General features: G+C 38.6%; 2 protein-coding genes across 2 annotated transcripts in view; one reads left to right on the forward strand and one right to left on the reverse strand.

Annotated features, from left to right (window-relative positions):
* The window catches only part of LOC121891678 (protein NLRC3-like), a 1,105,688-nt gene that overhangs the window by 547,090 nt on the left and 545,040 nt on the right, over nt 1-13,558 (reverse strand). The window lies entirely within an intron of this gene.
* On the forward strand, nt 817-7,734 carry f7i (coagulation factor VIIi). Its single transcript, XM_042405439.1, has 8 exons — nt 817-1,193; nt 2,399-2,562; nt 3,460-3,484; nt 4,474-4,587; nt 4,724-4,861; nt 4,955-5,070; nt 5,731-5,851; nt 7,076-7,734. The coding sequence occupies exons 1-8, from the start codon at nt 1,133-1,135 to the stop codon at nt 7,732-7,734; spliced, it is 1,398 nt and encodes a 465-aa protein (XP_042261373.1). The 5' UTR covers nt 817-1,132.

The raw sequence follows: 13,558 nt of genomic DNA on the forward strand, positions 1-13,558 counted from the left end.
TGTGAAATGGTGCCATAAATCGAACCTTCATTTTCCCTGGAGATCGTACACAGTGGCAGACAGAAATGTATCATGAAAGCGTGACGCAGATGGTGTCATTATTCTTTAGCCATTACACTGTGCAATCAGCATTTACTTCATAATGACAAGTTGAAGCAAAAAAAAGTTGTCTATTAACACTTTAAATTCACGTTTAATAACCTTCAACAGGGACTTTTGCTAACGTGCGGCGTACATTTTCTTTGCTTTTTCAAGCACTTCTAGTATTAATTAGCACAAATATATCAAGTTTCCCAATTGTACTGGAACTACAACTTGAAGACTTGAAACATATTAAGGTGTCTTCAAAGGTAAAAATTATATCTAAAAATATAACTTAGTAAAATTATAATTCACATTTTATATTAATAACTAATATGATTTTTTTTCTAAATTTGTAAATAAAACTGACATCTTCATACACCTAAAAGACATTTATGATCGTGTTTGTCTTCTGAAGTTGAAGCTTTAACACATTTCTGTCACTTTTAGAGCAAAAATGATGAATCAGTCAATTGATTTGTTGATAATTGATTAACCATTCAAGGAATTTTATGGGGAAAATGTGAAACATTTGCAGTTTCCAGTCTCTCAGATGTAACAAATATCCTGCTTTGTCTTTAAACTAAATATTTTTCTGACATTTTACTGACCATGTGATTAACAGATAAAGTATTCAGCAGATTAAATGGTAATAAAAATAATATATATTATATATATATAGAACTGAAGATCATATCAGATCAGATTTGCTTTACACACAGTTTATTTTTCGTGTGTGGGCTGCATGTTTGCTTGGTTTTATCCGTGTGCTAATTTTTGCAAGTGTGTGTTGTGTGATTTCAACATTCATGTACATAGTATGTTCATGCAGTTCTGGGTTGGGCGACTGTGTAATCTCCTCAATAATCTACTTTAACTTCAGGGTTTTTAAACTGGAATGATTGACCTCTTCACATTTGTTTACTGGCCTGATTGTTTTTCGACCCCTGAGGGTCAGAGTGTCAGTGGGTGTGGCCTACGATAGGCCTTGCCTCTCCTAAAACACTCTGGGACCTTGTTTTTTGGTTTGGGACTCTGAACACTGGTCAACATGCTGCTGAGGAGCTGCTGCACCGCCTGGATTCTGCTGTCTGGCATCACTGCTGCTGCAGGTCTGTTTATTCTGATCATAAATATTGGGAAAACAATAAGTTAGCATGTAAGAGTTATATACAATAAAGAAATCACCATAAAAAACTAAGTTATGTTTTTACGGACATATCCTAAAAGGAGCACCTAATTTTGTGCAACTCAACTTCTTCCACGACATTTTAAGATGCAAAATCATTTTAAACTAAAGTTTCTTCGTGGAGCCTTGCTGACATGTTTTCTACATGACTATAAATGAGTTCAAGTCTGTTTCCACATTCTTTTCAGGCTTCACTGTCGTCTCATTTTTTCTAGTGAGGACAAACACATTCTGTTAATGAGACACCTCCCCTTTTAAGGAACTCTTTCAACTGAAAATTCCTGATGGAGAAATTAACAATAAAACAAACAATGAATTATAAATGATGGAGCTTGTTATTAACTTTTATGTTTTGTTTCATATGTATTTTTTGTTTTTATTCATTTCAGATTCATCTGAACTTTTTATTCATTCAGTTTTCTGATTATCAATGTTCAGGGTCCTCCATAAATCTGGAAATATTTGGGAAAAGGACTTTGCAATCTGAATACATTTTTATTACATACTTTCAGCTCTCATTCTAACTCAGATTTGATCTGATTTCATGTATTACATTTGAACTGACTCACATTTGGAAATAATAATTACAATATGACTAATGCTACCTAACGCTTGCTAACACTAGCTAATGCTAGCAACCAGAAACATTAGATGCTTGTGGTCCTGGCTTCCATGTAGCTCCTGGTTCATTTTCTGGTTGGTAGCATTAGCTAGTGGTAGTGTTAACAACATAGCTAACGCCTTCTTCTTCAGATTTTATCTGATTTCATGTATTACATTTGATCTCTTCAATGCTACAATTTAACTGACAGTTCAACTGCTTTCATTGCAGACTTCATAACTGATAGTTTCTATTTCAGTGTGTCAGGAGACACTTCAAACCCTTTCAGCGCTTCAGTTTTAACTCACAGATTTGTACTTTTTAGAGTAAGTTAATTAAACCAAAGTTTTCAAGCTGTTGTCATATATAAAGATATTGTAACGACTGATGTGTAGTTCATTATAAATGGTGCAAAGAGAGTCGGGGAAATTTTTGCGTTTTTACATGAAATATATCCAAAATCTCTAATTTGGAGGTATTGATAAGGTCCCTGTGAATACATGATTGTATTCTGTGGTTGTTTTCAGTGTTTGTAGAGAAGCACGAGGCCAGCGCTGTGCTGCAGAGATGGCGGCGAGCGAACAGCGGCTTCCTAGAGGAGCTGAAACAAGGAAACCTGGAGAGGGAATGCATCGAGGAGATCTGCAACTACGAGGAGGCTCGAGAGGTCTTCGAAGACGACGACATGACGGTCAGTTATTCCCGTCTGAGTTTTAAATAGCAGTTATCAGAAGAAGCTGAGATTGTAAGGTTTCTTTTTAATCGCTGTAGTGAAGTCTGTACAGGACAAAGTCTTTTTGGAAATTGTACTTACTGTATGAATTTAGAACCAAATTTTTTAGTCATCAACAAAAAGAGACAAATACTTTTCTTTAAAGACAAAATCTGTACAACCTTGAAAATCAGAGTAAAAACTTTTTCAAAAGTAGAAATTTATTTACAATAGGGATGTCATTCATTCTTGAATATAGTACAGTCTAATTCTTACAGAATACATATTTGTATAAAGCGGAGGTATCGGTTATGAAAATATTTGGGGCTCAACTCTACCACAAAAATGTTAGCTTTAGCTTTAGCTTTAGCGTAAACAAATAAGGAAGACAGATCTTCTGTTGTTCAAAGTGGCTTCTTTTGTCACAACTTGTCTGACGAGTTTAAGTGTCTCATAAAATATAATTTTCTCAGTATTGCATGACATTAATTGCCAAATTTAGCATTTAGCAGTTAGATAGCATAAGTGTTAGCATATTTTGAGAATTTATTATAATTATTTTGATGCAGTTAAAAGTTTTATGTTTATATTTCTAAAATGTGAATATAAATACTAGTGATAACTTTTTCTACCATAACTGAAGGTTTTGAGTCAAAGATTATCTCAAACTTAGCATTCTAGCATCGTTATTACATAGAATTATTTATCAGGTGGATCTTTTCGGTCTTTTCGTCACATTTAGTTTACAATGACAAACAGGACAAAGTCCTAAAAAATCTGTTTCTTTAACGTTATTTAGTAATACGTTTACAAACTACTGTAAAGGTATTAATGATAAAACAATTATTTACAATTGTTGTTTGTTTGTTTCCTCAGAGGCAGTTCTGGCTGACGTATGAACGTGAGTAAAATCTACATTTTGGGCGCTATTTATTGTTTTTGAGTAATATTAGTAAAGTAAAACACTACTTTGACAATATTGTTTATTGTACTGCTACTGTTTGTGCTGCTAAGGGAATAATTTTTGTAGCAGCAGGATAAAGTTTAGTTTTACTAAACAAAACCTGGATCCTCAATTTGTATCTTAAATGTATTTAATCATCACTTTAAAATATAAAAATGCTGATGACACGAAAAGCAGAAACTGCTGCCACAAGCACCTTTTTGTGTTATTCATTTGTCTTTTTCACATTCTACCTGTGATTAGTTATATTGATTTGGTCTGATCATTCAGATATTGATCTATCAGTATCTCTACTTTTGAGACCCTGTGATCGTGCTGTATTGATCCTCATTCTTCTGTTGTACTTTATACTTCCACTCCACTACATCTCAGAGGGAAATATTGTACTTTCTACTCCACTACATTTATTTGACAGCTTTAGTTACTTTTCAGATGAAGATTTGACACAATGGATAATATAACAAGCTTTTAAAATACAACACATTGTTAAAGATGAAACCAGTGGTTTCCAACCTTTTTGTCTTTTGACGTCTTACAAAAAGCAGTGTGTAGTCGGGGTCACATTTCACATGTCTATGAGTTGTTAACAGCTCCACCAAATAGTGATTTTTCCCTCTAAACTTCTCACATGCTTTCATTTCAATAAATGTTCAAATGATCCAATATTTCAGCAAAAATCAAAGATTAGAGAAAAAGTCCAAAAACTGAAAACAGATTTGTGTATCAGAACTTTGTTTTTTCTTCTTTCCTCTCCCATTAATCATCTCACCACCCCTCAGATTTATCTGCTGACCCTTTGGAGGGGCCCGACCCCTAGGTTGGGAACCACTGGACTAAACTAGCTAACTGTATATAAAGTAGTTGAAACTAGCTCCACCTCCTGAGTACTTCTTCCACCTCTGATTGTAAGTATAATTTTTGGTCAGGTCGTGAACCCTGCCTGGTCAACCCTTGTAAAAACAACGGGACATGTATCTATATTGGGAACACCTATGATTGCCAGTGTCCTGAAGGATTCGAAGGACGATACTGTCAGACAGGTAAAAAAATAAAAATAAAATGTTTAAAAGTAGATTCATTCAAATGATGAAGAAACTACGATGCTAACAACATCTATATTGATGTTGATATATTGTTTTCTAATAATTTATGGTGATTTTACCTTTATTTCCTCAGTATTTGAAGACTCTCTAGGGTGCATTTACCAGAATGGACGGTGTCAGCATTTCTGTGACGGCTCCGGAGTAAGACGTAAATGTTCCTGCGCTGACGGATACATGCTGGGCGACAACGGACGAGACTGCATCGCTCAGGGTGTGAATACTACCTGCTTGCATACATGTTGGCTTTAAAATGTTAGAACAACTTCTTCATGTGTGTTTTTTCTTGTGTGTTTTTGTGCTACAGTGGAGTATCCATGTGGTCAGCTGGCTCCACGGGAGGCAAGCATGAACCAGAGTGTTGTGGGTCTAACCAGGCTGGTGGGAGCCGATCACTATCCCCGAGGAGAGTGTCCCTGGCAGGTAAACACGGGCATAATAAATACTGTATTCACCCAAATATAAGACAACATTTTTCTCCTGAAATTACCTTTGAAAAAGAAGCAGCGTCTTATATTCGAGTACAAGACTGATAGTCAGCACTGTTGCCGGATCGGGAAACTTTTAATTTAATTGGCAGGTAAAAATGGTTATGTTTGTTTTCATAAATTCGGGGTTTTTTTATGTATAATTTTGTATAAATTGCTGTTTCTTACTGCTCTGTTGGGAAGGCGAAAGCAATATAAAGTTTGTAAAAAGACAACTCATTATAATACATCTACTGGGAACCATGAATAATAATTGATCCTAATTTTGTGCCAATCCATCAAGAAGATGTTGAGATATGTCACTGAAAAAGAGAAAACTCGGCCTGCTGGGATTGATCCCCTGCGGATCATGAATGTATGAACCAAGAAATAGTTTCCCTGATATTTTCTGGCAATCTGCGTGAAAACGTGGCCTGATGGTGGCGCCACAGGAAGGTTCATCCTCTGGGCAGCAGGAATGATTGAGAACTGCAGGTTTAATAAAAATGTGGCCTGTAGTTGAGATTTTGTGATCTGAACTTAAGTGTCCAGTTTATAATCTCTGATATTTAAACTGCTGCATAACTAATAATGAAAACATTTATCTGTTGATCAGGTTCTGGTTCAGTTAGATGGGCGGAGTCACTGCGGAGGTGTTCTGATCCGTCCAGACTGGGTCATCACTGCTGCCCACTGTATCTATGGCAACGACCCCCAAAACCTCACAGTGGTGGCAGGTAACAACTCAGTGTTTGTATTTATAATGTATCTGTTCTTTAAACAATGAAGATTTGTTAGATTGTAGAGATTTTGTAAAGTGATTAACGTGTGAAGAGTCAAACTGTCTTTTTGTCTCTTCTGAAGACGTCTAATTTATAAAATTGTTGCAAGCTTCCTTTCTAACTTTCAAATTATCAGTTTGTAAAGTTTTTTAAATTATAAAATCTTGTGAGGTGATTTTAAAGTTGTCATCTCGTCTCTTCTGAAGACGTCTTTTAGAGCCTTTTTCACACCTGAAAGTCTGAACCGAGGTTCATGTTTTTATCAGTTAGTTCTTAGTTTTGGTTTGACATTACAATTAAAGAACTTTACATGTCATACGTACATCCTACATGGGCTGCGTCTCCCTACACTTGACATTGATGGTCCGAGTATCGTCGGATAATTCGTAATTCATTTGTAATTCAAAACCCAAAAAACGGTAAATCTGTTATTTGTTTCAAAACAAAAAACAAAAAAACGTTTTTGGTGTCAGAATCAAATAACGAAAAACCAATCAAACCCGGCCCGTTTTTGGTTTTTGCCGATTCGTTTTATCGTTTTTCCTTTTTGGATTGAATATCGAACAGGTCTGCGGACATTCAGCCAAATCGTTTTTGCGTTTGAAACCAAAAACGGAAGTCACGTGATCTGTTCCTTTTTTGTTTCCAATCGAAAATCCAGAAAACCAAATTCAAAAGACCGTGCAATTTTGGTTTAGAAATCAAGTATTGTTTTGAAACAAATAACAGATTTACCGTTTTTTTGGTTTTTGAATTACAAATGAGTTATCCGATGATATCTGGACCATTGATTTGCATGTTGTCAATTCGGCGGGTAGCCTTCTACCACCATTTGAATTAATGCAGAAAAAATGAATGAACAGATTTATTTCATTGCCACTATAATAATATCATCATGGCATTACTTTCTGTTCAGGTGGCGTTGCTCTCTCATCCTCTCCAAAAATACCTGGAGAGTGTCGAAACATATTTGAATTAAAAACTTACTACCGCCACTCATTTTTCCTTTTTCTTGTTCTGACGATTATCAAACTTCCTGTCCGAAAGTCTGAACCATCCAAAAAATGTTTTCACTCTCGAACTGAACCAAACCAAACTGAACTGAACCATGGCTCAGTTTGATCCGGACCAAGACCATACAAATGCCTTTCTGTTTGAGCTTCTGTTTTCTGTTTCCAGGGGAAAACGACCTGGATGTTGACGACGGCACCGAGCAGAGGATCTCTGTTTCTATGGCGATCGCCCATGAGGGTTACGTCCCGGCCACAGGTGACAGCGACGTCGCCCTGCTGAAGCTGAGCCGCCCCGTCACTTTGAACCGCTACGCCCTCCCCGTCTGCCTGCCCACTAAAGACTTCACCGAGAAGGAGCTGCTGCTTATCCGCTACCACACCGTGTCCGGCTGGGGCAAGAGGACCAGCGGGGGCAACACTGAGAGCCCCGGCGCTCTGCCCGCCGCCCCCACCTCCCCCATCCTTCGCAAGATGTCCGTCCCCATCATCCCGAACTCCAAGTGCTCCCAAGTAGCCGAGTTCAACTTCACCACCAACATGCTGTGTGCCGGTTACCTGGAAGGTCGGCAGGAGGGTTGCCGCGGAGACGACGGCAGTCCGCTGGTCACGCTCTATGGCTCCACCCACTTCCTGACGGGCGTGGTCGGCTGGGGGCGGGGCTGTTCATACCCGGGGTATTATGGGGTGTACGCCAACATGGCCAGCTTTGTAGACTGGGTGGAGGCCACGATGAAAGACCCGCCTACCATGACGACAGCCAATGAGAAGTCAGTGGAGAAAGCGGCGCCGTCGACTTCTGACATGCTGCAACAGAAACTAGTTTAATGAAAGATTCATTTCAGGAACCAACTTCAACCGTAATTAACGCAGAGATTTAGTTTGATTTGTTATTTTTTCTTGAAACATATTAAATGAGTTTGTCTCGTTTGTTCTCTTGGCTCGTGTGTTTTCTATATCTTAATGTAAAAAATAAAAAAATGTTACTGATTGAGAAGCTGGTTGTTCTTTGTGATCAGTGAGTTACATTTTCACAATTAATACCCACTTAATGTGAAAAATAACGTCTTAGTTTTACTGAAACACGAAAATAAAAACTTCAAACTTTAAATCAGGATTACAAGCCACATGTACCAACAAACCACATTTCAACTTTAATCTTATAAATATTTCCAGAACGAGGCTGACTTTATGTGCTTTATATTTCTCATTTTTGAATTAGACATTGAAGTAAAGATTGTTAAATTATGGACAGAAGAGTTGCCAGTTGCCAAAAGAATCTGAATAGTTGCTAAATCAGAATCAAATCTGTCAAGTTTCCAACAGCTGATCAAGATTTCACTGTTTTAGAAATAAAATTTGTGCATGTGAAATGTTTTTCTTAGTCTGGAGTTGGTATTTACAGTTTCTCCCATGTGTCATTGAATGCAGCATGAAGTGAAGCAGGTGAAACCAACAAAAGCTCAAACTCTTACCTGCGTGTCTTCAGTTCAGTAATAACTGCTGTTTGGTTCATTTGATGCTGCGTTCAGGAAACTGGTTTATGATATTAGTGTTTGAACCTGAGCATGACGACGAGGTGTTAACACTCACTCTGATCCAGGTCCTGTATTTCAGTCTCATAAAATTAGCAGGCAGCACGTTAAAAATACAAACTTCACCCCCGGCTGGAGGATAATTTCAGCCAGACTGCAGGTGTGAAGTGATAAAAAGGTCAAACAGGAAAGGTCAATACAAACCAGGACTTCTTCTTCACTTCCTGTGTTGGACTGCTGCTCAACATCAGTGCGCTCATCGCTGCCTCTGGTGGCTTTTATTTGAGTCATATGTTCATAATTAATATGAATTTAAATGTGGTGCTGAAAATCTGTCTAGTTACAGCAGCTGCCGGCAGACTCACATAAAAACATGGATGTTTCTCGGTTGAACGCTGATGCAGCCATTTATTCTTTTTTTTTTGTACAGAAAAGACACAATAACTCTATATTTATATTAAAAAGTATAACATATATATTTAAAAGGCCCCAAACTCTCCTAATAATTAGATCCAGAATTCAGAATATGCATCAGAATCATGTCGACATTAGCTGTATATTTCAACACAGCTACTTTATCCAGCAACACTTTTCTCTGTCTGAGCAAAACAATGTGTAATACCATAAAATGTTCTGTAAGAGTTGGCAAATTGACAATGTGAAAACCTATTACCCCCCCCTCCCCTCCCAGCTGGGCTTTAGATATTAAGATGAGAGCTGAGGTATCAATTAATTAAAGAAATAATTACAATAAAGTATAATAACATAAAATGTTGGTAAACTGGTGACATGGAGACAGAATAACGAGGTATGTAAGACAAGGTTGCTGTGTTATTCCAACCCTGTTTTATATGTGTATGGATGAAGTGGTCAAATCAGTGTTGTGCAGCAGTGTTTGAGTCTGCAGAGTAAATATTGATCAATGCTTCAGTTTGGACTGTGGACATCTGCTGCTCGGCCCCCTGGGAGGACAGAGCTGATTGGCCGCAGCGCAGGAAGTGGCGAAAACAGTGAAACAGCGACAGACTGACCCCGTCGACACAAAGGTTGAGTCAGTGTTTGAAAACCCTTGTTTCCAGTAAATCTCTCCCTCCCTCCTCTGAACGTTAAACCCTGTGACGGGGTGTCAGAAGCCATCAGGCAGCACGTCAGGAGATGAATTCCTTCTCCTGCTCGTAGCAACAAGTACAAGGGATCCTCCCTCCATCGGTATTTCTCTGTTCATGTAACATCTGGAATCTTGTTTCTCGAGTCTGAAGCTTACAGGTTGTGTTCAGTGTAATTTACATACTTTAAGTTCACATTTTAAATGTACACCCTCAGTGTTGCTGGACATAGAAACTCTCCTAGATAATGTAATAATCATATAAGTTCATGTTATGGACACAAGTTTTAATTATTTACACTTTGTTTCTGTTTGATGGATGGCTCTAAACACTGCAATACCCATAAGCCTCAGCTGCTGTTGCCATGGAGAAGAGATGTGAATCAGAGCGGTAATGAATTCAAAACGCTTCGTTGTTGCATTTGGGAACCAATCGGAACGCCGCAGTTGCTGAATTCATTCAAAAATAAACAAAAATCTGACAACAAATTACTTTAATCTGCAGATTATAAAATCCATTTTCTCAACAGCGTAATCGTTACTTTCCATTCTGCCACATTAAAAATTTCTGGATTTATTCAATGAGTTTGACAAAGATCAACCTCTAACTTCAGCATCAGCAGAGTGTGAAGCTCTCTGATTGGATGTTTCTTACAGCAATGCCTTCTGGGACTCGTAGTTAATTCTGTCCTAAAGTTGTTATGGACGCAGTCTTGTAGTTTTGATTTTTTATCTCTAATATTCCAGCAGGAAGCCCCGCCTCCTCTGATCAGTGCAGTTTACACCTCTTCCTCCTCCTCTTCCTCCTCTCTCTCTCATAGAGGTCATTGCTCTCTCTACCTCCCCTCCTCTCTCCCTCTCTCCACAGTCAGACTCCATTTCTTCCACACAACACACTCAGGTTTTTCCAGTCAAGCTCACCATTCGGGGCCATGTTTTGGTTTCACCGACTGTCCCTCGGCCTCCTGCTGCTCCACTTGGCCGCCGCCGCTCATGGTACGTTCACTAAAATCCATCACAAAGCTGTCAGGAGTGAAGACGAGGAAGGTAGAGAGGAAGAATATGGAGTTAAAGCAGAGTGGAAGGGTGGTGACACTTGACCTTGTCCTGTTTTGTGTGTTTAGTATGATGTGTGTGATGTCAAAATGCCAACAGCGCTGCTAATGGAGAGACTTGACCTGATGACATCACTGACAGGTTTTTGATGATTGACAGCTCTTACACCTGATTGGACAAACAAACAAACCATTTGCCGGGTTGTGATCGGTCTCGTATTTCTGTTTTCAAACTAGAAAATCGTGGCAACATTGACTTTGCCTCAGATTAAGTGAGAAGTGTTGTGAGCTGCTGGTTTCAAAAGAGTAACTTTACATTTCCACTTATTTTTTAAGTTCTTAAACTGACGTTTCTTGTGATGTTGCCTATTTCTCAACACCAGAAAGCGCTAATCAACATGTCGTTCACTAAGTCACATCGTTAACTATCATCTGAATTTAAACAAGACTAAAGCTGTGTCCCAAAGTAACATCACAGTATACAGTCTGCACCATGATTTACTGACAGGAAATGATGCAATATGTGCAAAGTTGAATGTCAATCAGACTAGCAATTAAATTTCAAATAGAAAAGGCGATTGGTTTTGTCTCATCATCAAATGGTTTACTTTAATTTTGCCCAGTTGTGAGCAGCTCCTCATGTGACTGTAGTGTCCATTAACAGCACACTCAAACATCAGCCGTGTTTGTTACGCATAGTGTTTTGAATAAACTTTATTTTGTCCGTTTGCCAGAAGGAACACACTACAAACTAAAAATCGTCTTAGTATGTAGTCTGGATTTGGGACACACTTTAAGGGTCTTTGTCATTCTACGAAACAGGTACAATTTGAGTTCCTCTGACCCTTTTGAAGTGTATTTTATCTATTGGGTCACCAAAATCTATTTTAAAAGCTTTTTATGTCAGTTTATATGTCCACTTATGTCCACACTTTTACACAAGTGTAAAAACCATTACATACATTTTTATCTTTATATCAAAAATTATCTTGTTTTTTCCAGTTGGCCTTCAATGAAAGTGTACTCAGGATATGACTAATAAAATTAGAAAAAAAGTCCATACATTTTCCATTCATTTAAACATCTATCTGTGCTTTTTGCTGGTAATGTTTTTTTTATTTTTTATTCATGATTATTCATTTAAATCACATTATTTGGTTGCGTACCTCGGTAACCCCCAAACCCCCTTACACAAATCATTCTCCCCCTATAAAAATAATGAACTGATCCTTATGTGACATCCTCAACAGGAAGTGACATCATAGAAGTCTTCTGAACAACATGGTGCACAATCAGGCAGATTACCTTCTTCTTTTATAACTTCTACTACTACTTGTTATTCACCACATATAGAGCAGCGTCCATCTTCAGCAAAAAATCACAACCTCACCTCACACTCAACCCCTCTACTTGTTAAATCATAAAAGGGTGGTGAGACTGTGATGAGGTTGTGTTTTTAACACTTTGGTTGTAAAGTTATCCAATTATTCAAATGAATTATTATATTTTCATTTAAATTATCAGCATCCAGTGGGACTCATTTAAAACAACTTTTATTGAGTAAGTAATCAAAGTCTTCTACCAAAGGCTTTAAGCGGAGGAACCAGAAAGATGGGATAACACCTCAGACAGAAACACCTAAAAACCAAGATAATGAGTGCAAAAATCACCAACACTCCATAGCCAGATCCAAAAAGCCTACTGTGACAAAAACAAGGAGGTAAAAAGGGGTGTCCAAAGGGACAAACAAGCTCTCGTGGATGGACAAGTGAAAGAGGCAGAGACTGCCTCAACAAGGAGAAATCTAAGTACCCTTTACAAGATCACCAAGCTCCTGAGTGGAAACAAAACCAAGCCCCTAGCTCCGGTACTGGATAAACCTGGCAGGAAAATAACAACAGAACACCAGGAAGCAGCACGTTGGGTTGAGCATTTCCAAGTTGTGCTTAATCAGCCAGAGCCTGATGAACCCGCCAACCCGTCTCCTGCAGTTGATATTCTGAACATCGATGTTGGTTCCTCATCTGCAGAGGAGGTAATGAAGGCTATCAAAGCCATGAACACCGGCACAGCTGCAGGTAACAACTCCTTCCTTGCTGAGATGCTAAAGGCTGACCTCTTAACATCTACAAAGGCCTGAATATCCTATTCAGGAACATCTGGAATGGAGAAAATATTCCCAGTGATCGGACCAAGGGCCTAATTGTCAAGATCCCCAAAGAAAAGAAACCTCCAGAAATGTGCAAATGGTGTGGTATCACGCTTCTTTCCATCCTCAGCAAAGTCCTCTGTAGAGGTGATGAGTAGCTGTGGCTCAGGAGGTAGAGCGGGTCATCCGCTAATCAGAAGATCGGCGGTTTGATCCCCTGCTCCTGCAGTCCCCCAGTATGAATGAGCAGGTTGGCACCTTGGATAGCAGCCTCTGCCATCAGTGTATGAATGTGTGTGTGAATGGGTGAATGTGGCATGAAGTGTAAAGCAATTTGAGTGGCCGGAAGACGAGTAAGGAGCTATATGAATGTAGCCCATTTACCATTTATCATTAGAGCTATTCTGGACAGAATTAACATTGCCATTGACAACAAGTGAAGAACAGGCTGGATTCCGGAAGGGCAAAGGTTGCATGGATCAAATATTTGCTCTTCGAAACATCATAGAGAAATGCACTGAGTGGAATGTTCTCTCGTTTGTCAATTACATCAACTTCAGAAAGACATTTGACAGCATTCACTGTGAAACCCTGTGGAAGATTCTGCAGTCTTATGGAATCCCTCATAAGATAGTCTCACTAATGGGGAATTTTTATGACCACTTTGAATGCAGTGTTATACTTGGCAATACCATCCCCGAGTGGTTCCCTGTATAATCTGTAGTACACCAAGGCTGCATCTTCTCCCCCACTATCCTCCTGACTGTTAGCGATTGGATTATGTGAAAAACAATTGCTGACAAACATT

This window comes from Thunnus maccoyii, chromosome 24 (genome assembly GCF_910596095.1).
Source record: "Thunnus maccoyii chromosome 24, fThuMac1.1, whole genome shotgun sequence".
NCBI lineage: Eukaryota > Metazoa > Chordata > Actinopteri > Scombriformes > Scombridae > Thunnus > Thunnus maccoyii.